Source organism: Penicillium diatomitis (assembly GCF_028827545.1).
Source record: "Penicillium diatomitis strain IBT 30728 chromosome Unknown utg000002l_segment0_segment0, whole genome shotgun sequence".
NCBI classification, from domain to species: domain Eukaryota; kingdom Fungi; phylum Ascomycota; class Eurotiomycetes; order Eurotiales; family Aspergillaceae; genus Penicillium; species Penicillium diatomitis.
In genome coordinates, this window is record NW_026623174.1 from 1,834,525 (window position 1) to 1,860,972 (window position 26,448).

Genomic DNA, 26,448 nt, shown 5'->3' on the forward strand with positions numbered 1-26,448 from the left:
GACCGGATTTTCTCCCGCTAATCAAATGCAAATGCAGGATACCAGATCAAAGTCATCAAAAACAATACCTTGAAAGATGCGAGAAAACAAGGAGATAAACAGCCACCACGGCGCGCCCAGGTCCACTGTACAGTACCACCAACTCATCAAACCATTTCATCGTCGAGTCACCAGCAAATGGATCCAATATTACAGTAGCGAAGCAGCGACGCCCATTGAACCATGACGGAGAGACCCAAATGGGCCCGAAAAAGAACAAACGATTCATCAATAAAAAGAGACATCAGCGGATTCATGTCAACATGCAAGGGATATCACAGAAACAAATAGGAAAGGGAAGGTCGGCGATGGCGGAGGACAGCAATCGCCAAGCAGGATCAAGTGATCAAAAAGTCCATATCCATATCCTTGATAATCTTCTCCCAATCCCAACTCTCCTCAATGTGGGAATCCATCACTTGCCACACTCTCGAGACAACCTTGAAAGCAGGCTCGATGTTGCGGAGGTTGGAATAAGATCGCAGGGTGTCAAACCCTCGTGTGATCCGCTCACGCTGCGCTGGCACAAAAGCCGAGCAGCCGAGCAAGAACAGAGGCATCAGCACAATGCTATAGGCACTGGCATCTTGGGGAAGCAGATCCAAATAGACCAGTCCATCTTCCACCACCTGAGAGATCTTGTCGCTCGGTCGTGAAGGTCGAATGGTTCGGTAGAGATACACCCAGGTTGATTGACGGTACAGCTGTGCCAAGTACCAATTCGGCGTTTCCTTCTCATGTGAGGTCCTCCATGTGCGAATGGCCGTGTCGATCTGGACAGCCTCGCTCAGGGTCTGATAGTCCACCGCAGGCTCGTAGCCTTGACTGTGACGTTCGCGGATCCGATCTCGCAGCTGAGTGATCTGAGAGATGTAATTGAATAGCCCATCAAACACGCCAAGAAAATTTCCCGCCTGCGCCCCCGGCACAAAGTCGGGTAAGCGCAAATCACTCTGCAAGAGTGCAGGCCGACGATCTAAGGAGGTCAATGCGTTGGAGATGTCGTGGTATTGGAAGAATTCCACGATAAATTGGCGGAACTTTTCATTTCGCGGTTGCTGGGAAGTTAACAAATACCGCGCCGCATCCATATGGGGCCGATACTCGCCACTCGTTTCGCCTTCGCAGATGGTGTTCAGACTGAGCGCAATTGTGGAAGCGATGATCGGGTCCTCCACGAGAAGCTCATCCTGCTTGGTCTCGCTCCCTGTTTTGGTGCTACTCTCTGTAGCCATTGAGCTCTGGGATGATTTGGCGGTGATGTTTTCCTTGAGATCTTGAATCGCACGATGGAAGTGGTGGTATTTGCGCTCTTTGAGCTTCGGCTCTGGATCTATGCCGGACAAATGTGACCCTGAGAGGCACATCAGAGAGTGCATCAGTCCTCTGTGTTGGGTCGCCATCGGCAGCAGGATTTCTTTGAAAGGGTTGGAGTCGTCATTGATCAGAGTCAGAACCCGACTGAATCCGTATACGAAATGATCGAGGAATCGACGGTCGATCTCGGTTTCGATCCCATCAATGAGTAATGGGAGACCACGAGGTACAATTGCCGTGGAATGAGAACGGGCTGCTGTCACCGCTGTCAGTTATCTTTTGTTGTCGTGACCGACCAGTGAATTGGGATTCATCGATCGCGAGCGCGTTTGGTGGGGGAAGGGGGACGGGGTATGAGGCATTCTCCGAGAGATTCTCGTGAGGAGGGTTCTCCTACCATCGGCCATTCTTTGTCGTCCACTCTTCCAGATTTCCTTGGGAGGATAGCCTTCGCAGACGACTGCGTTCTTCTGGCAGTTCAGGCATCTGTCATCAAATACAAATCATTAGACGTTTGGCACTCAGCTATATGCATCGGTGGAGAGCAGCGCTCGGATGCGCAAAGCATCGTTGCAAATGCTGAGATGCTCCAGATGGCGCACTGAACTTACGCCGGCTTGGTTTCGTCACACTTCTTCTTTCTCCGACGGCAAGTGATGCAGCCTGTCTTGGATCGCCCCTTGGTCACCTTGGCTTGACCGCCCGGTGTGGGTAGCGGATGTTTGCGCGGCCGTCCACGCTTCCGTGGAACCGCGACGGGCGCTGCCGTTGTACTCTGCCCCTGCGCCCCCACCTCTGACGACTTGATCCGGTGGATGTCGTCTTCGTTCTCGTCCAGCTCTTCGATCTTGGGGAGTTGATCTGAGTCGTAAGGGGCCGACATACCCGGAGTCGCCGCGGATGCAGGATCTGGTCGGGAGGAGAGCCGATAGCTCGAATATGGCGCATCATAGTCATTTATCGTGCGATCGGCCGAGTCGCCCGGCCAGTCCGGCGATCCTGACGAGGTGTCATCGGGGCTTCCGCTCGTACTGGTGCTGGAGGTGCTGGCTCGGGGGATATTGCGATGGGCTGACACGGTTGCGTTGGTGATGTCGGCCAGAGTGGAGATGGAGATCTCCGAGGAGGGTCCGGCGCAGGCTTCAAGCTCTGACCCCGACCCGTCGAAATGTGGGCGTGTCAAATATGGGGAGTTCTGCATGAACAACATCGAGCGCAAGACCAGCACAGCGTCTCTTGCCGATAAACCCAATCTGCGGGAGAGGGGGGGGGGGGGGGGGGATGGATTTATCTTCTGAAGGGAGAAGCTATGGAAAGAGGGAGCTCCACACGGTCAACGATGACGAGAGGAGATCGATGCAGCGGGCGAGGCGGAACTAGACCGGCCGGAGAGGGGAAGAGAACGCCGTCGCGGGAGGACTGAGTCAGGTATATAGATCGAGACCTGTTAACCTAGTGCCAGTCGGTCATCGGACAGGACTCTGCGACAGCGATGGAGTGGATCGAGTCCTTTGAGGGCTTGATCGGATTCAGAATCGAGATAGGGAGAGATGAATCGTGGGAGGAGTCTTCTTTGCGATCCAGTGTGGTTCTAATCCTAATCGACTTGGTTGTTGCAGTGGCCGTAGGCAGTGGGGGGTAGGTGATAGGTGATAGGCGGCCACCGTTGTGGACGTGGGTGTACGAAAGAGGTAATCGAAGGAGAAGGAGAGGGGGGCAAGACGCCCAAGGGCTAGAATGACAACAGGCCAGGCTGGCTCACCAGCGCGAGGGTCATCCGACGATGAGGAGGAGGGATGAGGAGGAGGAGGAGGAGCAGGAGGAGCGGGAGCAGATCTTCAGCGAGGTGAGGACGGGCGTTTCCGATGGGAAGAATAGTACAGTCGGTGCACGAGTAAGAATGACCACAGCGATCAATCCCAGACGAGTCAAGGGGAGTCTCTCGTGTGAGGGTGGGGGCGCGATCGGTGGGCAGGCGGCTCTCATTAAGAATGTCGACCTGAAGGAGGAGGGAATTACCACCACAGAATAAAATGTGTCATAGAAAAAGCCGGGGGTCATGCGAAGCAGAGATGGATCTTCCCATTCTGAACCAGCAGCAGAAGGGCTTAAACTTTGCATGCGGGGAAGGCTGCCAAACATGTTGGAACAAGTCTTCTGATTTGCAGTGAATGCGAATGTGAAGGACCCGAGGGCTGGAGCCAGAGCAATGCACTATTCGGGAAGACAATTGACGGGGGAGAATAATAATAACATGGAAAATAGGATCAACGAAACAGAGAAAGGCACACGAGTGACCTATTTGGGAATAAATCCACGAGAAGACTCTCAAGACACGCAGCACAGGCGAGTTCAAAGACAAGACCTACGCGGGAGAGGACAATTGGGCGCCTACTCGTCGAGCGGAGGCATCAAAGTAGCCCATGTCTCTTCCAATCGACACGAGAGCCCAGCGAGGATCTCGGTCCAGAAGAAGAAAAGAGAGGCATCATCATCAACATAGTACCTTGTGATTTTCATGAGTTAGTGATTCTGACGAACAATTGAGGTGGAAACTAAAAGAAGGCGAGCAAGGACCCGGGGGATAAAAAGCCGATTCAGCCACTGTCAAAAAGAGCGAAAAGGAAAGAAAAAGGCCATTCAAAAAAAAAAAATATGCAAATAAGCAAATATGCAATGTAATCCCCAAATCGTCCGCAGGAAGACCGAAATAGGCGACCCTCAGATCGCACGGCGCATAGTCAATGTATCGGGTGTCTAGTGACCTGCCTAGGTTGGTCAGACCTGGTGTGTCCGTTCCTCGAAATTGAATGTCACCGTCTGCGACAAAGGTACCGTACTGACTACTTCAATGGCGAGGTTTAGTACACTGATACCTCAGCACTTGCCCATCTTCGGAATGAAGTGACTTGCATTGTGAATCATCTTCATCGTCCACTTCTTGTTTACATTGAGAAGGGCCTCAACAGACATTCCTGCACGGTGGACTGTCCATGTGTAGATTTCACAGAGTACCACCAATGTCCGATTCTAGACATGGGAGGGTCGGTCGGACGTGAGGATCTACGTGCGTGGTGGCATTGATGTGAAACCGGAATGTCAGACCTGTCGAGGCCGCACCACCCAAGGGGGACCCACGCTTCTTGTGACTTTAAAAGGGGGGCAACACAGTGACACGCTGACACAGTCCAGGAGTTCGTTGCAGTGGATTGTGGAATACTGGAAAAGTGGGAACTTCACTCCATGAACACCAGCTGGATCCTCCAGTGTATGACACTGCTCCACTTGGTCGGCCAACATTGTCGCTTCCTTTCAGAGGGCGAGTATTCGCCAGACGAGTCAGCTACTTGGACAATGGAAGATGAAGGTACCTCGTGCGGAGGGTTTGAGTACCCAGTGGTTATATAAAATGCACTTACTATATACCATAGGTACTGGCTCAAGTATCAATAAGACACTACTCATGAAGCCTTGCTATTCCATGACCCCAGCAAGCGTCGTGGGAGGTCAGTCAACCCAAATCCCACAGAAGAATGCGACAAATGAACACGGTGACAAGGGGCCACAAAACTAGTCGGTCGGGTTCACGACTCTTCCCCGGATGGCTGCCGAAGAAGAAGCGTATTTACCCCAGATTTCATCTCTCTTTGTTCCCTTTCACAGTGATCTCAAGCCGATATGATTTGCATGCGAAGATCGCACAGGCACTGGTAGCCACTAGCCACTACACCCGATGCAGTCAGCCTCCTCGACACAAGACAGACCTGGATGACGGCGAGGAGACCCAGACCTTGTAAGTCAGCTGAACAACGACTTGGCCAACCTTTACACGGCCTCCCAAGGATGACAGTTGCTTTATTGACTTGCAGGGTTGGCGACCGTGACCAAAATCCAAGGGGGAATGGGCACTTGTACTCACTGCTCAATAGTCAGCTTTGCCGGTCCTAGTCCAAGCAGACGCACTGAAAGTGAGAGTGAAGCAAGAAACTCGAACCCCCACGGGGAAACTGGGGTGGGGGGGGGGGGGAAGTGCCAGACCAACGGTGGAGATGACCGGCGAATCCTCGATCCGCAACGAGAGTAAGACCAGCATGGTCGCAAGATCAGCAACGATCCGCAAGATCCGTTGGGGCCGAGATGTTGCTGCGTTGCTGCTCCAAGCCAGGATCAGCACCGCGGTGGTCCTGGCGTCCTGGCTTGGCCGGTAACTTCTTCCTTTCCCTCTCGACTCTCTCCACCTTTCCTTTGCATTGCATTCCTCGACCTTCCCTTGTTTCTCCGGCTCGGCCTGTGTGTGGGTGCGCCAACAATCTGGGGAAAGGTGGAGTGGATCGTCTCGATGCAGGCTGGGGTTTGAGCCCATGGATATCCGCTGCAGGAAAGCGACACGATTACTGACCTGTATTTTTCCTGTACGAATCGCCTGTGAACGATCCTGCTAGCTGCAGTACTTTCTTTGGAACTAACCCTTGAAAGATCGGTCTCAAATGCTCCCAGAGCAGAAGGCTGTCACTCGACCAAGGTCCCAAAGAGTATAGACCCAAACATGATTGACGCTTTGGCGATCACTCGCAAGTTCCTCATGAACTCATGGAGACTCTCCTTGCACCCCATCGGAGAGACTACTGTTGTCCCCAAGCCGACGGTAAGTGGCAGGACATCACGAGCATCTTGGCGTGTGGCTTCGACGCAGGAGAAAACTGGGGTGGATGTGACGGGATACCCTTGCACGACTGTGCTCCCAACCGTCGATACGAAGGTACTCGACAAGTACACTCAATGGTACTTCTTTCACCCTCCCCCCCCCCTCTCTCCCTCTCTCTCTCTCTCTCTCTCTCTCTCTCTCTCTCGCTCGCTCGCTCAACGCAAGACCCCTACGAAAGTATGTAGCTGTAGTATGTACAAGGTGACCAATGCTGGTACCTCGTTACTGGGTCTCACCCTTTTGCCTTGTCAGGTGAGGGCGGCTCGTCGGGACGAGAGCCCTTTCAGCGTAGGCTGGTGCGCACCATAGAGACGTCCAACACTTGTTCCTTCCTAGACTGGTCGTAACTGCAGACGTTTCTGATACTCAACCAGATTCTTGGACTCTCTCGACCCACGCTTCTCCAGTTGAGGTCGAATCGACCTCCAGGAGGCTAACCAAATCATCGCTCGCTCAGATCGTCGTCACACCCCTCCAGCCGGGCGGGAGCGTAGCGGCTTAGTCGGTCAGCACCGAACGGCCTCTTTTGTCCACCGGCCCTCTTTCCAGCCCGTATGTTTCCAGATTCTGACACATGGGCGCGCGTCAGCTGAGAGGACCACCGGAAACTCCATAGATGGACATCCCGGAGGCCTCTTCCCCAGAAAAGAAAGAGAGTTTCAGCAGTAATCCCTGTCAACCTGAAAGGGTTGAGGTCTGATCCGACCGATTGCGGACTTTGCCCATCCTCGAGGACAGGAAGTTGCCCAGGGCCCAGGCCAACAGCGAGACTCATCGCGATTTGACCATCCAGGAAAGCTGGCTCGCGCTCGGGCCACGGACGAAGGTACTTTTTCCACCTCTTCTCTTCTCCCACTTGAGAAAAATTTGTGTGAGTCAGCTGGATGCCTTTGGCGGGCGGAGAAAGGCGTAGAACCGTGAGCTTGGGAGAGACTACTATGCGCCTCAAGGACGAGTCGAATTACCCTTCTGCTATGACGGTGACGCAAAATGGTTCGCCTATGTGCCTTGAGGATCTTGCGGGGACTCGACCACATGTGGGTTTTTTTTTTTTTTTTTTCGCGGTTTCTGGGGGCCATGCCTCGACTAGTTTATGCTTCGTCGTTGGAGGATGATGGTCGAGACCATTGAATGCACCCGGATCGCTGTCATGAATATACAAACAGAAGCAAGTCGGTCCCATCATCTGATCTCGATGCCCAGAAAGAGACCCATTACGATTCCAGCCAATCTGACGCTCCACACCTTCGTCTTTCCTCGGTGAATCGGCTGTCAGAACCTACAAATGGTGGAGCTTCCCTCCTTGGTAGGTGCAAAGGCTGACAAAGAGTCGAGGTTATCGCATTCCCATGACAGCCACGGGACTCACGTCACTTTCGGATTTTGGAGGAAGAGCTGACGGGAGCGAAAAAAAAAAGTAAGACTCGAAATTGGGGGAAGGGAGCCCTAATGGTCACCTTGCATCCAATTATCCTTCATACAGACACACGTCGCCGACACCACGGGCGCTTGACACTACACAAGGAGTGATTGGGAAGTTGCACCCTTGAAGGAAGTGCAGGCACCGCCGAAAGACCCTCGCGTCAACCCGCAGCTACAAAACCTGGAGTGGACGACTGATGCGAGTGCCACCTTTCCCCAGTTGGTGTGTCGGGGCGAAAGGGTTCTTTGGCGAACCCCCGTGAAGGCGTGAACCCTTCAGTGTGGGTAAGCTGCAGCACTCGATGGATTCACACTGGCAATGAAAGCTGTTTCCACACATTTCATATTCTGAATCTACTCGAGGGAACAATTGGGCGTTGTGATCAGGTACACTTGGTTGTACCGTGAGCACTGTGGCATTGTAATTGTACTGTAGGTAGTTACCCGGTAGTGGTAGACAGGTAGGACACACTACACTGTACAGCACTGCAGTGTAGTAGTGTACCGTATGCACTTGGCATAAGGTTGTGGATTTGACCGGGACTACACGGGAGCCAACCGAGGATGAGACTCCCCCAAAGCCAAGGTTCTCCTCGCGTCATGCTGTCCATAAACGAACTATGGAGATTTCTGCATACTACAGCGAACCCGACTCTCTTGGTCCGTCAAGACCACAGTAGCAGTCGAGGGAATCTTCACTCTCAAGCCATGACTCCCTTCTGAGATGTCTATTTAACCGATACCGTACTCACTACTGACTAGTAACTACTGACTACTGACTACTGACTACTGACTACTGACTACTGACTACTGACTACTGACTACTGACTACTGACTACTGACTACTGACTACTGACTACTGACTACTGACTACTGACTACTGACTACTGACTACTGACTACTGACTACTGACTACTGACTACTGACTACTGACTACTGACTACTGACTACTGACTACTGACTACTGACTACTGACTCCTGACTACACAGTCAGACCTTTACAATCAAGATCTCAAGACGATTCACAAGTGGGTGGGTCGGCGCCTTGTGTTCCGGTCGCTCCACATCATGATTGACCGATGCCCGCAGATCCGCGCAGTTCCAGATCGAAGGATGCCGGGCCCGTCTCCAAAGATGATTGGGTCGCAAGAGATCGATATGCAGCAAAGCTCCCAGATGTGTACTGTACTGGATGGTTTCGAGTTGATTGAATCATGCACCGTTCAAGAAAAAATCAGACCACAATTCAAGAGTACTGTAGGCATTTGCCAGGATCAGCGGCAGATCGTAGCTCGTACTTCCATCCATTCGGGGCTTCAGTAGCTAGTAGCTACACATCATACGCACTGGAGCCACAGTACCAGAGTGCAATGGGTTATAGTTACCCCTTTGAAGGTATCCAAGGTAATGAACATCCATAGCGGCCATTGGACCAAATTCATCTGAGCCACACTTCGGCCCCCAATGCAGGGTGTCCGAGCTAGAAATTTTCCATCCAGTCAAGCATGGCGCATTTGACGCCCAGAACGGCGCACGTCCATCAATCAAGTGGCCCGCGTAAGAAGACTCCGTTTCGCACAGGTGACACAGGCCAGAACAGAAGCTTGGACTTCAACAGGATGATCGCCGAAGAAAGCCCGTGTTGGTGTGTGGAGCTAAAAGCCACGGCGTGGTGATTAGACTTGACTCGTATCAATAAGCCAGCTTTCCGTCTTGGCAGCTTCCTAAATTTCTAGTATCCTACTATAACTCCTCAGATACTGTAGTCGGGGTGCTACAAACACCACGAGTACAGTAGTAGTGGTGTCGCTTACACAGGAACAAAGGGATCCAACAGCGTGAGAAAAGCAAGTAGAACTTTGCCTTCTGCCTCGGGTTCGCGTCAAGTAGAACATTATGTACCCGTCTGTCGACTGTATAGTTTTAGGAGCTATTGTACAAAATACAATGTACATAGACATGGGTATACAGTCTGTGACCACCAATTTCAAGCAGACAGACAGTCACTTTCCCAAGGTACAGGGTACAGGTGCTCCCAAGTCACACTCATCCGTCTCGAGACTCGGCCGTCTGTGTCTCCATCGACCAGCGCGTGTCTGTTCGCCACGCCTTGTGCTTGAACGAATCTCTACCCTGAAGGTACGGGGCTCTGACTAAACTCAAATTGCCCGGTCCGTACATCCGCGTGATCTCGTGCGCGCTCGAGAAGAAGGTTTCCCGAGTATGCGCTGGTTCAGTGGAAGTGGTGTCCGACGTTGGGTCTGCTGCCCAGCTCATGTGCGTTCCTTGGCCAAAATCAAATGGAAGCACGCTTGAATCCAGAATGGGAAAACAGGGGGAAAAAAAAGCACCCCTGATCACCGAAATGATGCTCTGAAGCAAGCTTGAAGCGCGCCGCTACTGAAGTTGGGGGATGAAACAGACCACTCGTGGTTGGCTCGTGGCCGAAACTCACGGAGGAGACTAGTGCTGCGACGAAGATCAATGTTCTGGGGTCACCCATGCGACCGAATCAACCGATGTGCATTTGGCTCGGGATGCTATTTAGCCGTGCTGACTGCTGAGCACTCCGATGCTTTGGAAGAAACGATGGCCAGGCAGGCGCTCCTAATAAGCAAAGTGCTCAAGAACGAGATGATCATCTCATTAGGTTACGATACTTACTTCCGCGGAGATATTCGGCAAGGCGAGCATGACTTGTTGATCCAGGTCAGCGTCCAATCGTCTAGGCAACTTACTGTACAATCATGTCTTGAAGACATACACTTTACTTCTTTGAACTGTATGAAAATATACCGTGACCTCGTCTCGGGATTTGTCAAGTGCGTTGCGATCGAACGCAGAAGTCTCGCTGAGGCTGTCCGCCGCTAGAGCTTACTGTAGTTGGGAACCGGCCAAGGGTATGATGTATCGGCTATTCATGATCCAGTCGCCCTCAGTCGCCACGTGATGGAAGTGTCTACGTTGATCCCAGATATGGGGGCAGCATCGCTACGAACAACTTGAAATTGACGTGTTTATTTGACTTGAAAGCGAAAAGACCCTCGGCTGACATTACTCGTACAGGAAGAGTCTGACGGGCCCAGTTCCAGATCTTCGGTGCGCTGAGCGACTGATCCACGCCAATTTGACTCTACCAGGCGATAAAAGTCAAGTGGAAGCTACCTACTTTAGGTTGACTAGCGTGCCTCTCCCCAGATGATGATAGCCCGCGCTGCTTGCAATATCTCGAGATACTCGGGAGAACAGGGCGAACGTCCTTGTCAAGGAACATCTGAATTGGACTTGGGTACCCGTCATATCCTATAAGATGTCTAGCACGAGTCTCTGCGACTGATTCGAGGGCACGTGGATCTGATTCCGATCTGGATTGACCAGAACAATACAGATCCCAACCATGTCTCTAGCCTCCCGTCCTCGGGCGTTGAATCACTAGTGTGACTCTGTTCATCCTTCATCCAAAGGCGAAATAAAGAAGAAAAAAGCAAGCACCGCCTTTCGATTATCCCGCTCCTTGGGCCGATCAGATGCGTTGCTTCGTGACACCTCTCCCGGTGCTTTGGGTTGATATTGCTTTTTTTCCCGGTAGTACGGTTTTCCCCCTGAGGCACACATACCTTGATGGTGCAATCAGCGCTCTCGAGTGACAGACAGCTTTGCGCCCCGGACAAGTACTCATGAATTGGCAGTTTCGGACAGGATCGCGATGGCAAGGGGACGAGGGGCATCTCAGGGGTTGGCAATTGTAGTTCTTCAAGACGGCACGTTTTCATCTTATTGCCGGTCTTGCCAATCACTGCCACAGCTCGATGGAACCTGCAAAGCGACGACCTTTGGCATGGTCTCTGTTGTTCTTTGCTTCTTCCTTCTTTGTTTTGCTGCCCCCCCCCCCCCCCCCCTCCCTTGCCCTTCTTCGAATTTATCCTGAGAAGCGAAAAGACGGGAACAAGAAAAAGAAAATCAACAGTAGTCCTATCAGCCCAAATAAGGCCTCCGAGTACAACTCGCTAAGCGCGCATCAGACGATCGTCGAGGCGGCACAGAAAGACACACCGTTTGCCTGATCAGGGCAAAGATTCGAGTTCTACCCTTGGAACGCCCCCGGCCTGCACGAAAGGATGAAATCACTCACCGGAAGTTCCGCGTGGGCGGAGCACCCGGAATGACTCTGATCACGCATGGCCGTGGATGGAATTGCATACACGAACAATCGCCATGATGACACAATCTACCTCGTGGCATCGGACCACCATCGGGAGCGGCATGACTTTGCTGCGACAGATATCGATCGAACCCGGCAGGGGCTATTGATGGATCCTCGACACCTACAAGCCATTTGGAGGTGGAAGTGTCAATACGGGCTGATTCAAGTGCGGGATGTACATCTATGAGACAGGGCATCCAGAGGAGTCAAGCTGGTGATAGACCCTTCCGGGGCACATCCACTCGATATAAACTCATAAAGTACACAATAGATAACGTTGTCTGTAGAAGACATGCATCCAAATCAAATCCTTGCCGGGCGGATGCAAAAGGCCTGCCCAGCTTCCCGTGGGCTGCTCGCATCGACTTGTAGGGACCAGACCGTATTGCGTGACAGATACGGTAGGTCTGCTCGTGTGTCACTGTGTACTACGTAGTACCTGTACCTACCTGGCCCTGACCACATCTGAGTCTGAAGGACTTCTGAACATCGTCGATTTTGACATTCCGCAAGGCGTAGAATATGATCGTAGCAATCCGACTTCCCACGTCTCCGAATACGCACTGCGTGTTTGTGGTGTGAGTACAATCATAGAGTACTAGAAAATATCTGAGCCGGATAGTGATCGGAAAATGAATGATGAAGAAACCTTTATGCATTGCAAGATATGTATAGAGGGAATCCAAAGGGTTGTAAGCCCCCTCCAATTTATCCATGTATTCTGATCCTATCCCGATGCAAGGCCAAAATGTTAAAGAATATCCGACTGAGGTAGAAATGGGAAAGGGAAACGGAAAATATTACCAAAACCCCGCGGAAGATGTGCGAGTGAAGGCATACCAGGATTGAGGTAGGGGAAACGAAAAAAAAAAGTAGTGAACTACTTCGTGTTCAAGATGTCCTCAGTAGACGAGGACGGTGATAAGACAGGACGCGAACAAGGGAGACGTCGTGTCGAGAATGACCAGCACAACAGACAGAAAAAAAACCCCCAGGGAACATAATGGATATCACATGAAACAAGAAGTTCCTGCTTCCTTTGAGAAAAATAACCCGTGCCATTCTAGCTCGCGAACATCCGGACGCGTGTAACTGAAAACAAAAGATCAACCCGGCTCGCACAAATGCGATCTGACCGAAACAAGAAGCATCTGTAGAGAAGAAGGAATGTCTCTCCTTTTGAGGAGGTGGGATTGAGCTGCAGCCGTATCTATTCAGAAGTAGATTTGTGGCGGCGCAAAAAAAAAAAAAAAAGAAGTGTCTCGTGATGTGGTGTTTACTCAGATGAAGACGCGGTCTAATTGCCGCAGTGCTCTCATATCCTCCCCGACAAACCCAATCTTATCATTGGGAATGTCTCGAGGTCCGTCGGGAACGATTGATGCACGGGCGACGTGAGGACTTCCTGGTCCACTGGCGCCAGACGCGGCAGCTGTGATCGGGGCGAGCGAGGCACCACTGACGAGTGACCCAATACCGGGGACTGCGCCCAACTTCGGCTTGGGAGAATTGTTGATGGGGCCTAGCTGGTGCGTTGCGATGGGAGGTGTCTGCTTGGGCACCTGGGGGCTATGTGCGACCCCGTTTGCTTGCTGAAGGGCAGGCATGGGAGGATTCCTAGGCGAGGACATTCGCGGATCAGACGCAGGGTGACCGTATACCCGGGGACTTCTTTGCTCGGGCGCGGGAGGCTGCTGTTGAGGCAGTGATCGAGGTGATCGTCCAGGATAGACTGGGGCACCAACGGTCGGGGGTCCGGCTGGTGGCATAGTGGCCTCGTGATGCATATGCCGGTCGTACGGGCTGGCGATCGCGTGTCCGGGGGAGGTAATTGATGCGAGATCTGCTGGAAATGAGGAGGAGGTTGATGTGGTGGCGGCGGGGGGCCATAAGGAGATGGGCCGTTATGCGCAGCCACCGGGGGTAAGAAAGCGGCCCCATGGTAGGGGACCGCAATGGTGGGAGGAGTTGCGAGAGGAGTGGGCGGCCATGGATGATGAATTTGCGCGTAAGGCTGGGGATGGCCCGCCACTGTCCGTGGAAACCCGCTCATGGGGTGCGGTGTTATAGGATACGCAGCAGCGCCAGGCATAGGGCCCCGGGTCACGACCGGGAGGTTTTGTTGATCGTTGACCGTGGACTCGGGATAGAGGCCTTTTTGTGGACGAACATGACGGAGGGCTGGGTCGGTCGTCGGTTGTTGGAGGTTGGCGGCGGATGGGTGAGAACGAGAGTAGTAGCTGATCAAGTGGAGATGCTGCCCTGTTGAAGTGGTGATACTGAAAGACTGCTTCATCAGGCCGTCGGGCTTGTATCGATACCCATCAGGACCCTCGTCTGTGCCGTCGCCTCGATCGTCGTCGCTACCTCGGCTTTCTGGCGTCTTACCGGGTCGCGAGACCGATGTTTGGGGACCAGTGCCACCGCCTCGTTTCCCTTCCATCTCGCGATAGGTGAGAAAGCTCCCAGAGACTCGGCTGGCACTCCATGATTTTCCATCGGTCCATCGGCGCATCCCAGCTTCTCGCTCATCCCAGACAAAGACAGAGCCCGACCGTATCGACTGGCGCTCTTTTTCTGATAGTCGGCGCTGAACTCGAGGCAGAAGACCAATGCGACAGGCCTCGAACAGAATGATGGCGTCCGCCGGTGTGCGAACGTGTCCGTAGTATGTCTCCATCTTGCTGTTTGCCCACCCGGTCACTCAGCAGATGAATGCGGGTTGGTTGTGGCAACTTCGGCTGGCGGCAGTGCAGGTTGCTTCGCGAGAGGCAGGTTTCAAGCTTGTTTGTTGTTCTCGCTGTTCGTGAGTGCCGGTGCAGTACAAAGGCGTCGAGGAACACAAAGAGAAACGAGACAAGTCGAGGACGAACGGCGACTTGGAGTTTGCCGAAGGACCTTCGGTGGTAAGGGGGGAGGGGCTGGGTTGGTGGTTTTGGGAGGAGGGGGGGGGGGGGGGGAGGGAGGGAATCGCAGATGTAATTGGGAGAAAGGAAAGCTGAGAGAATAGGGAAAAGGAAGGGGAAACAAGCATAAAAAAAGGTAAAATCCGATAAGGTGGAGAGATCCAAGCATATAAACAGGCTACAGCATCAGAGGGGCCGAGATACGGCTGATCGGGAAAGGAACAGGCCAGAAAAAGAAATCTTGTGATTTTCTCACGGCTGTTCCTTCGAGAAGAGGGACATGCCGAAAAGGAATATCCCAAGAAGGAAAAATCAACTAAGAATAACCTGAATAATCCGTGTGTAATGCTGTACTATGGACGCGCCAAACTGAGACTGGAAAAGATCCACATATATGATTATTATTATGATGATGATTATTATAATTATTATTACAGTATTTAACCCTACAGAAGAAGATGGGGTCAGGCCGGGCCTTTTTACGTCACTGAAACGCGAGAATCAAAAGCGTAATTTTGACAATCAGATCCTGCGCTTACTTGACGTTCTACACAGCACTTTGAATTTGTGGGGGACGAGAAGAACTTGAGTAGGTTGGGAGTGCTTGGAAGTCGTAGCGAGTCTGTGGCACTGGTTCTGGGAGTCTTTGCCATTGTTTCCCAAAACTTGGGGGCCCCCAACACAGAAGCGAAAAAAAGGAAAAACTAGAAATCACAGAATCGGAATTAGAAAAGGGCTGAGCGCCTGCAGAAGTGCAGAGACCGGACGGAGGCTTGGATGTGGAGCACCTGTGGGCTCGGTGGATTTCTCCTTCGGTCAAACTCCATTGACCATGCTACAAACGTAAAGTATATTGGCATGCCGAGAGCGAATGAGTTTGGAATCTCCCACGACATCTCGCGAGTTGACTTTCAGGCTCCAGAGTACAACCAATGGTGAGTGCATCCCCATCGGTCAGAACGACAGACTCGAAGTATGCCGACAGCCAAGAGTGACACACTGTCACTCTTGGCCTGGAGTACCCGAGGGTCCACCTGGAATTAAAGGGAAGTGCTGAGGCGTCCCTCAAATTTTTTGAAATGCTTAAGATCATGTGTCCAGGAGGTACACCCAGCCAATACGACGAATGCGATGGACGCGGAAAATTATACGTGATGGGGAAGGTAGGCAGACGTTACAGGGAGATGTTTAAAGAGTGAGACAGGTACAGACATGAGAATCAGCCACTTGCAGGATCCGATGGGTCAAGCAAAGAAGGTTAAATCCAAGCGAGCGCAGGGCCGGAGCCAAGATCGGGCGGAGGTTACTAAAGGCCGAGATTCCAAGAATGGGCGACCACATGAGAAAAAGGTGGGCGTTCAATTCTTGGAACACTCGGCACCTTTGATTGCATTCTCATGAAATGTGTCCACTATAGTCGGCAAGCGAACATCGTCGACCAATTGAAGTATGAGATGCGGAATTTAGATTGTACCCAATCTGTGCAGAGTCAGACAGCTAGACTTGATCTTACTCTTTGAAATTTGACAACGGACTCTGATGTAAGATCTCGCAGGAGGGGGATTCTGAGCTCGTAGACTCAAAGACCGAGGCATGGACGCAGTCTGGTCACGCAAGTCGTTCATACCTCGAGACTCCAATGATCGAAGCCATCTGGCCCCTGAAGAGCACACTTTAAACAATACTCTTTTCCAGGGTCAAGATCGAGGAGAGCAGAGGACTATGAAAGGCAGCGGCCGCGCAGTGATCGTGGACATGATTGGAATTCCTTGGAAGATGGGAGACGAAGGATTGGGCGTGAAAAAAAAGACCAGAGACAAGATTTGAACAAGGACACAAAACCGCAGAATGATCCCAGACTTGGTTCCCCAATTAAAGTTACATTATTATTTCCAACCCTTTTTATCCACTGGGTTTTCATTAATCACCAAGCCTCTTGGAAACAAGGTTGGGTGGAGCAAGCCAGCTAAGCTTGGAAGGCCACACGAATCATCGTCGAGTTCTGGCTACGGTTGGCCTTAAAACTGGGAATCGGGGACCGAATTGGAACAAAAAACCGTAACGGAAAAACGAGACGGGACAGATGACAATCAAAATGGAAAGTAAGAAATTTCAAATTCGGACATTAGCCGGTCGGACGCGAGTAGTGATAGGATAAAGTATATACACTTACACAGTTGACACTTGACAGTAGTAGTAGTAGCCTAGTAGGAGATGGGTAATTATCGACTTTTAATTCCCCAGTTCGAGCTTGAGCAGATCAGCAGACTGTCTTATATGATCGAGTCCACATACCATGATCACACGCCCAGTGAAGTGAGCCTCTCACCGATGTATCACTGGTAAAGAAAGTTCCAGGCAGACACTCAACGAGTTGACAGCGGGTTTGATTCACGAATTCAATGCTTTCTTTACGAATACCAGCCTTGAGAATCTGTTCACCGTACGACAACCGTCGTTGCTTGACGAATGGGATATTCACAAATGAGGTTGTCTCAATGTATGAGGTGGCTGTGGCAAAGCAAGTGTGGCAGCGAGGCCACAAACCTACAAGCATAGACGGATGGACCTTTGTCGCATGTAGGTCTGCTGTGTTCTTGTGTCGTGGATCAGGTGACTGTGAGAGCTTCAGGTAGGTTGGGGTACTGTGTGGGGTTGATTGTTCTCTAAATGTATTGTATGGACTATGGACTACTGTACTCAAGCACTTAACGAGCTGCCCGGTTTGAAAGGGCCTAATAGAGTGACAGTAGCTCAAGTTACCGGCGTCATGACGAGATTTTTGAGGGCTTCTCTAGCCAAGTAGATGGATGACGGGAATTCATCTAAGCGCGAGCATTGATGAATCTGAAATGTCAACAACCGTTGGGGCCACCAATTCCCAGACCCAACTCTAAGTTGTCAGCTAGTCTTTAGGTTAAAAAAAATAAACGGCCAACCTTGTCGCCTGCCAAGTAGCACGACGCCTGTGCTGTGCTTATCAGACCTCCTCAATAAGTCAGGTATTTTTTTCCAATGTTGCCTACCTAGGCACCGATATTATTGAAGCGCTAATGTCATACAACTACTGCACAGAGAGGTGACGTTGCGCTCGGCTTAGTCGAGTCCTGGATGTATCACTAAAGGTGTGCTCGCTAGGAGTCGCACCCCGTGCACATGCCGAAGACGTGGTGATCGCCCCGGCCCCCTGATCGTCAGATCTACAGGTGTATCATTGACTGAGTGAACACTTTGATCCACATTGTAGCCCGGGGTTCTAGTTTCAACGTGAAAATGAAAGTAATCAAGAGCCCCCCCCCCCCCCCCAACCTTTCTTGTCCGGTGGACCTTAAAATGAGCAACACGTTTCTCATCCATCCCAGACGACGCCGAACTTTGCCCACATCCTCAATTGCGGCAATAATCATAATCTTGGAAAGTCTTTGAATAGGTCTTGGCTAAGCTTACGGTGGCTTTCACAGGGCCAGGAGGAAGTGGGGCTGAGCAAAGGGTGGAGCTTTAGATAGGCGAGGGGGGGAAAAAAAGGACCCGGTTCAACGGGAACGTAAAGTGAAAAAAAGGTAGCGCTGCAAATTATAAGGTAGGACACCTTCTTGACTCGTAAAGTCGCAAGCCTCGAGCTCGGGCCCTTGGCTCAAACCCCTTCAAACTTCGCAAGGTCCCATTCTAGCGACCTCTCAAGGTGTACCGCACACTTTGTTACAGCATGCACATTACCAATGCGGAGCCGAGGCCGAGGCTTCCGAAGGACACGGTCGCAACATGACACGAGGCATTTTGTCGATTCAAAGCACCTCTTAACAAGGGGCTTGTGACCCCTCATACCTCCGCGCAATGCCGAGAGCAGGCAGTGTGACGGGTACTCAGCTCGTTGAAAATTGATGCTTTTTACAAGCCGAAGCTGAGCTTAGTTAGTCGGTGCGGTGGAGGAGAAGCAACGAAGTAATGTATCTGGAAAGAACGATTCCCATCGGAAATAAAAATAAAAACTTAGAAAGAGGAGAGGGCCGTTAATAAATGAAGATATCAAAACGTTAATTGTGTTTGTTTCGATCTGGAAGGGTTAAAGTCAAAAAAAAAAGAAAAAGAAACCCCCCGAAATAGCAGTATTGTACAGTACCGAGTGTCTTAGGGAGCCGGAACCAACAATCCTTTGAAAAGGTGTTCGGCGGTGCGCGCGGCCATTAGAGCTTAAGCTTAATTCGACACGAGGGTGTCGGCGCCGAACTCTATGCTCGCTTAAACAAGGCGGCGAAACTGTGAGCCATTTATACGCCCCGGAGCCGATGATGCCACTCGGATCCCGACAGTAAGCTCAAGGCCGGTTGAGTGGAAGATGCAATCGATTTTTACTTCTCTGGATTCCGTGGTAAAGATCAACCTACCTGATCATGAATGGTTTGGTCCATCATTCGCTCACTGTTGCCACGCTACTTCCAGGGTTCACTGCTTGTACAGTCTACCGCAGTGGGAAGAAGTGAAAATGGTCTTTCTGACTGTTTTACTGGCAGCTGCACAGGCGTTTCCGGTAGAGCTAATTATCACAGGAAATAGTCATTGCTGACCAATTCCACGATGTCGATGCCACGAATCTTATAATTTGGAATTTCTGGTTCAAGAATTTTGATCATGGGTTCGCGAGAACTCTGCCTGTAAGACATGACAGACCGGTCGACCAGGCTCGTCATGGAAGACTCGGAATAATTCTATCATGAGCGTCCGAACTTTGAAGTCTAAAGTATTTGTGTTTTTTGCAAATGCGCCAAAATTCCCCATCATTGTGTAGTGTACACTATACACTGTACAGTGTGCAATGATACACTCCAATTCATCTTTATTGTGAACAGATCCTCTCCCAGCAATAACCGAAACGGGCGGGCTCCGTCGGCTAGAGCCTACCACGGACAAGGCAGAACAGTGGTTCTGGCCAAAGCCAAGAAGCCACCTCGGGAGTAAGTTTCTCTAGTGCCGCGTTAATCGGAGGATCGGGGAGGCAATGCTGTAGTCCTGAGTCATAATAATAATGCATCAAATTAAATCAGAATAATCATCTACCCTTTCTAGGGCTATTCGTTTTGTGCGATTTTATCACACGTGATATGTATCGTATTCGTACTTGGTGTTTTCGGGTTTATGACGCGGCCAAGCCTTGACTGCTCAGTTGCTCACTCCTTTGGTTGGCCAAAGGTTTGCTTCTAGGACTCCTGCTTTTTTGCTTTTCCTTTTGGTCAATTCTGTATACCATATAATCCTCACCGAACAGCTAATTAGCTTTGATCTTTAAGTGAACAAAAATCCGTCCCATAGGCAAAGTGCAAAAGCAGAGCTCACACGAAGCTTTTTGACAGTATTTATCATTGAGCATGTATACGAACTTTTAGACTGACAATTCGACACACCTATGTGCTGAGTACATAGGTCAGGTCAGATCTGATGTTGAACTGATTTCAAGTTTTACTTGTAAGGTCAACCAAAAAAACTCCTCTGCCTCCCTCGTTAGCACTTACCTTGGTAATTACGTGGGGGCTTTGTAACACTAATCCTACACAGAAGGCCTAATTCTGAATCCGCATGCAACGTACTCGACGTACGATTATTGGTGCTTCGTAATACGATCCAGCACCCCTAACATGTAATTGGTGGCTGCGAATGTTCCTTGGATTGACGATAAGGTTAATTTAAGAATGGACCAGTTTTTTCCCGCTGCCAGAGTAAGCATTACAGCCAGTGTGGCCTATTTCGGACACGCCCCGGCGGCCCCCTGAATCCACCGATCAAAACACATTGTCATTTGCACACGTATCTTCCGCACGCGCAATGTAATAAGTAAATGTTTACTGAAGAGCGAACATGAATATTTGCGTAGATTCGTATTAGCAAGGAGTCACTAGATTATAGGCCTTAGGCATCAGACGCACACGACACGATTTGAGGCTGCTTGCCGAGCTCGAAAAGGGGAACCAAAACACGAGTAACCAATCAGAGCCGTGAATAGCCGAAGTGGGCGACACCATTTCAGGAAAAGGGCGTGGAAATGGCTTTCAGTACACGTTATCAAAAGCTATGAGTTAATAAGTTCGTGACACTCTTGCCGGACGGTGTGAGCAGACGTGGGAGCTTTTTTAAAAAAGAGACAGTTCGAAACCCACACTCCGTCAAATAGGACCGTTGACCGTGGGTCACGGCGCTCACCTGTCGAGAAGTGTCAAAGGCTCAGCGCAGGCACAAGGGGTCGGCGAACACCGTTAGGCAGCTTAGCACAAGAAAATGAGTCGCCCAGAAGATCATTCACAAAGGTCTCGTTCAATTTGACTGTTGATCTCGTAATTATCTCAGCTACCTGTGTACCACAGGCTGTACATCTCTTAAGTTGGTAACCGGTGATGGAATAAGCACAAGCCCCAGGAAGAGCGGACAGTCCGCGTGGTCCATGCTCGGACCGCGAAGCTCCCGCTTTATGTGCAATGGCCAGGATACGGCTTATTTTGATTACTGGTGTACGTGACCTGATTTGACCTTGCGAGGAGAGTCCCTGGTCATTCTAGATTTGAAGGCAGCACTGAACAGGTGGTTTTCCAAGGTAAGTGAGGGTGTGAGGCTCATCAAATCGATGGATATTGGTCGACGTACTTTAGCCTATATCGGGCTAACGAGTCGAGCCAGCCCACGGGGTGATACTGTCACTTTGTCGGAGAGGCCGTGAGATCTGTTCTTTCTCCAAATTCGTCAAGGAGGCTCAGCAGAGCACGAGAAGCATGGACTGTTCCTTCTCAGTAATTTCTTGGCCAAGGTACACTGTACAATACCCATCCTTTGATGTCTCATGATATAACTTCCGGGGCTGAATCATCGAAGTATTCTAGGTAAGTAGCTTAATGATAATATATCTGGTCGTTTCACATGCTTATGACCCTCTATTGATGTCCAATTCCTCGACTACTCGAGGTAAGTCTAGTGAATACGTTCGAAACAGTCGGTAACATCCGTGACCTAATTGAAAATAGAAAGAAACACTTCCTCAGTTCCCACAATTTCCAAGCTCGCGTTAGTAGACTCAGTACTAACTACTAGCACCTGCATTCCAACCTTGCCCGTCCCTGAATGTGAAACAACCCTTTGTTGACGCTCCTCACAAATAATCACTATCGGTCGTCATCTTCGACGCCTTCTCCATATCCTTCGTGTGGACATCTCTTGAGAAATCGCCCTTGGAGGTGCTACTTCTACCTCTGCTTCACTATCGCCCCAAATGGAGACACAATATGGATTTCCACCTGGCGTGGTCGGGGGCCGGGGCTGCACACAGATGGAAATGTGCACTCAAGAACCTGACTACAGTAGCAAATTGAGTGGATTAAACTCTGAATGTGGATCCATTCTTTCGCGCGCTTACTTCCCCATCAGGATAATCCCAGTCGTAGCTTGCTTGATTCTTGATCAATCATGGCTCTGGCGAAGATGACTGGGTACTCGGGGCGCTCTTGGCCGCAAGCCTGGTAGTTTGGTGTCACAGTGTTACTACAGGAGTCCCATCAATTACCATGTGAGTCGAATAAAATACAACCAGAAGAGTGAGTAATTCCCTGAGGCTTCGCCGAGCGTTATGTTCTCGGCAAAGAAGCCGGGAAGACCGACTGTAGTGATTTTACAGTTCTGGTGGCTCATCTCCTACCTCGATTGTCCGTGATTTACGAGCCGGTCAAGTACACGCCTCATGACGTGTGACATTGTGAGCAAAGTTGTTCAGTTACAGTTGGTAAATGTAGCACTTCCCTTGTGCCCGGACATGCCGTCGTTGCCGTACCCGATCATCCGAGCGAGAAGCCCTTTGCGGCCGTGTCAAGTGGCGCCTAAGCCCAGATCCACACATTGAGCCCCACTGCTCGCTAAGCATAACACTGAAAACTGTGGAATTGCCCGATGGACTTGCCCTCTGTGCGGGCCAAGCCGACACCAGCATTGCCAACCGTGGGTTGCAACCTCGAAATGGATCTTACAAAGCTCGCATGTGCCCACAAAATCCCGGCTTCATGATTCTTTACAATCGCAATGGTGCTAATGATTTGATTTTGGCAACCCCCTCCCTTCGTGGCCGGAAATACGACTTTGAAGGTTCACAGTGGAGCTGTAACCATCGTGCTGGAATCAGACATCTCTTGGAAAAGGTAGATTGAACCTCACCCACAGGATCCTGACTGAGTTGTGGATCCGAAGCTCACAACGCTAGTTTCCTTAAACAAAGTCAGTCTTATCGATGTTGATTTCTAGGGAATAGCTCGGCTTTTCCGTGCCCTTTTTACTCTCTATATCCGAGACGGTACAGTAGCAGGGGCCGGTGCGTCGGACTCAAGGAATCATGCATATCCGTCCCCGACCTTTGCATCCTTTTTCAACACACCGCCGGGTAGAACGGCTTCCACGTTCCCCAATAATAAGCGTTTTTTTTTATGCCCATGGACCATCGGATCATTTATCGCTTCAGAACTAGAGTGCCACCAAATCCCCGATGGTTGCATTAGATTGCTGTCAATGCTTGTCATGTCTTGCGATCGTGATATGCAAATCAGGGGCATGTTTCATCAGGCCCTGGCTATGTAGCCTTGGCCGTGATAGATCTCAACCCCCAGTTACCCTGGATGACATTCTCTACAGCACCCTTGAAGAGTCAAGGCTCCGCCTTTCCAGAAGATGACTTTGAACGTCGCTCCAAAGTCCAAAGTGTGCAGGGATTTGAGATGATGAGTTCGACGAGGACGGCATGCGACATCGCAAGGTGCATATGCGCATGTGTGCTGTGTACTCACACAGTGTATATTGTATACACTATACACGTACTGTCCTACGCAGTACGACTCCGCAGTGCATGTCGCATGATACAATAGCGATAGCACCGTCTAATTTCTTGCGAAAAGATGCAAGCTGATCACCTCCCGTTGCTGACGAGCTTCTCGTCAACTCTAATGTGGTTATAGGTGCCGATCTTGAAGATCATTTCCCCAACTATTGTATCGGAAATTGGGCTGCAGAAAGACGTTGCCAAAACAATGTCCGCTTCAAAATGCGGGCTCTGGGGGGTTCAAGCCTTCGAGGAAATGACTTGTGCATTCAGCATCCACCATGTCACCTGGAATCAAGGAACTAAGATTGTGCAAGAAATGATTTGGTGCAACGTCGCATAAGCTTATCTCCACCTTCAGGCACGATTCAGGTATTCCATTGAATTCGTTGGTGTGTTCAGCATATACCCATGCCCATGCACACCTACTACTGTACTTGGCCATGTGTGTTGCTTCTGTCCTTCGATATGGCCGCACAGGATCGTGAAACTTTGCTAGCCTGGAAGGAAACGATGGGATGATTACAAAGCTGAATTTATATTGTCTCGAGAATGTCCAAATCATCGACTTTGGGGAAATGCATGGAGCAGGTTGCATGACCCAAGGCAAACCCCGAAGGCTTTTTTTTTTTTTTTTGAGTGGGCTCTGCTAGCATATCAGCAATGATGAAGGATGATCAAGAATCACATTCTGTTACCGTACTAGGGGTGGACAACTGCACATACATCATGGGTATTCCACGAGTCCACCGGGGGCGATTCATTTCTCCATCTTCAGTCCCTCACGTCGGAGGCACTGGATTGATGCACCCCGTAGAGCGCACCGTCTGTTTCTCTTGGCCTGCCAAGTCTCCCAAGATCTTGGCTTTCCATGTTGGGCTCGAGAAAAGCTGGACAACCAGTCAGTCAACTAACTCATGATGATAGGCGGTACTGTTCCAAAATGGTCGGGTCAGACCTTTCTGCCAAGAACCTCTCCAATTTAATCTGTCGTATTACTCCCCGCGGGAAACAACTCACTCAATATCCATAATGGTATCCTCCAGCCTGATCTCCTGACTGAAAGCACGGGCAACTGTCACCGGCAAGCCTAAATCCAATCTGAGTTTGTCCAGCTTATGGTCAGTTGGTCGCCTTGTCCACCCACCAGGGCTTGGAAGGAAGTTAATTTAGCAGCGGGGGTCACCGTGCTTAGCCACTCATGATTTCTTGTCCTCCCTTCAATCCCTAAAAGGGTGGCTTGACCCGACCGGTGTGTCTCACTTGTCGATGGGGAGAAACAGATAATAATGTTCCGCCATTTACTTTGCCGTAGGCAATAGCTGACTGGTCAGAAGGATTGCCATCCTTAGTCCTATGACTCCAGATGTGAGAACTGAGAAGCCCGTGTGGAACCTTACCAACCTTGGTACGCTGTGTAACTATGCGTCATCTTCTATGCAGCAAATTATTCGTTCCATCCATGATCAAGTTGATATGAAAAATCAAAACAATACACATACACTCGCGAGTAGCGACTATAGCATTAACATACACTCGTGGCTGATCAGTGACTGCTGAATCTCAATGTACAATGTACTGTACATTGATGGACACTGGAGTTTTAGACCGTGTTTCAAGCTTAGATAGTTCTCAGGTGAACTGTATGTGATTTGTCAGACGGCTATTCTTTCCGACCCATGCATGACTCGTCTGCTGCCCAAGCGGGCTCTGCAGTTCCCGAGCGTCTCGCTTATGCTTAACCCCGACAAGGTTGGATTGCCCTCCATTCTTTCCTTCTCGGACCCGCCGATCCCATCGATTGTGGAATGATCACGCCTTGTCTAACACATTTTGGTGTTGGGCATGACCACCTCGCACTACGGATGTACATGTCCACCGATCAGTTTGCAAAGATCATCTGGCGACTTCTCACATTGATTGACTCGGAGAGTAAGACCATTTTAGGGAAGCCTGTGCACAACGCTATTTGCTTTGAGTACCTAGTGCAAGGTGAACCAGCAATACTGGAGAATTCGACTGGATGGACCCGGTCTTTCGCCTCTTGTCTTTCCGAATACGATCGAGGAGCCCCTCCCTCTCGGTCCCATGTCCTCAATTCCGGCTGTGACCCTCTCCCCTTGTTCCTCGATCCCACCCGTCCTATTCATGTTCATTAAACGGGCTCCGGGACCGGTCATGGTCATGTTGTACTGTAGTAAGCTGTCTTTTTCAACCACCCACTCTTCTAGAGTTATGGTAAAGTTGAAATTAATCGAGTCAGGGCTCTCATTCCAGCTCAAGCACTTTACCTGGTCTATATTGCGCCATTATGTGGTGGCACAGGCACTTGTCTTAGAAAACTCGACAAACAGGATCAGACGGGCTCCCAGTTTGTTTAAACAACATATCCACTTAGGAACTCTCACGCGTGCACGGGCGGTATACACGACAATCTGATCCATATGTAAAACACTCACACCTTGCATGCCCTGCCTTTCCCTTGCCATCCACCTTCGTAAGAGTTCTGCTCCCACAGCACAGGCTTGATACTGTCACATTGCCCTCCCATTTGGACTCACATAGCCCAATACCCACGCTAGAACCTAACCTGTGCTTGGTCTTTGCTTCACTGTTGGGGAGGGTATGACAGGATCCGCTCGGATATGCGGCTTTGCGGATCGGGGTTCGCTCTCACCGAAGCCGACGAGCGCTGCATTAAATTATGAACAATTTCAACCCGGGTGGGGACTGAACAACTTTAAGGGGAGGAGAAATTGCGCGGATAAGTTTTTACCAGACTTTGGAAACCTCCGTTATGTAGCCATCATAGCGGTTTCCCTCTCGGCTACCCAATGTTTTCTTGGGATACATCCCTCGCCACAGGGGTTCCAATGTGTACCAAGGTCCAGCGGAGCCTGACGTTCACACTCCAGCGCACAGCGACAGACAGACTTCCAATACGGTGCATCTTCATCATAAATGGATGCCTGCGGGAGGTCCACGCGGACTGTGTCACAGACTAAAGGTTGATCAGAAA

General features: G+C 50.6%; 4 protein-coding genes across 4 annotated transcripts; 1 reads left to right on the forward strand and 3 right to left on the reverse strand.

Annotated features, from left to right (window-relative positions):
- Positions 1-377: 377 nt before the first annotated feature.
- N7539_001758 (Zn(II)2Cys6 transcription factor) lies at positions 378-2,566 on the reverse strand (the record flags this gene model as incomplete). Its single annotated transcript, XM_056931361.1, has 3 exons — positions 378-1,612; positions 1,754-1,842; positions 1,968-2,566. 3 exons carry the CDS (start codon positions 2,564-2,566, stop codon positions 378-380), a joined length of 1,923 nt encoding a protein of 640 aa, XP_056793392.1.
- A 563-nt stretch (positions 2,567-3,129) lies between these two features.
- On the reverse strand, positions 3,130-3,498 carry N7539_001759 (uncharacterized protein; the record flags this gene model as incomplete). The annotated part of the gene is made up of 1 exon (XM_056931362.1): positions 3,130-3,498. One exon carries the CDS (start codon positions 3,496-3,498, stop codon positions 3,130-3,132), a length of 369 nt encoding a protein of 122 aa, XP_056793393.1.
- A 4,605-nt stretch (positions 3,499-8,103) lies between these two features.
- Positions 8,104-8,806, forward strand: N7539_001760 (uncharacterized protein; the record flags this gene model as incomplete). The annotated part of the gene is made up of 2 exons (XM_056931363.1): positions 8,104-8,143; positions 8,478-8,806. 2 exons carry the CDS (start codon positions 8,104-8,106, stop codon positions 8,804-8,806), a joined length of 369 nt encoding a protein of 122 aa, XP_056793394.1.
- A 4,161-nt stretch (positions 8,807-12,967) lies between these two features.
- On the reverse strand, positions 12,968-14,367 carry N7539_001761 (camp independent regulatory protein; the record flags this gene model as incomplete). The annotated part of the gene is made up of 2 exons (XM_056931364.1): positions 12,968-13,446; positions 13,488-14,367. The coding sequence occupies 2 exons, from the start codon at positions 14,365-14,367 to the stop codon at positions 12,968-12,970; spliced, it is 1,359 nt and encodes a 452-aa protein (XP_056793395.1).
- Positions 14,368-26,448: the final 12,081 nt, after the last annotated feature.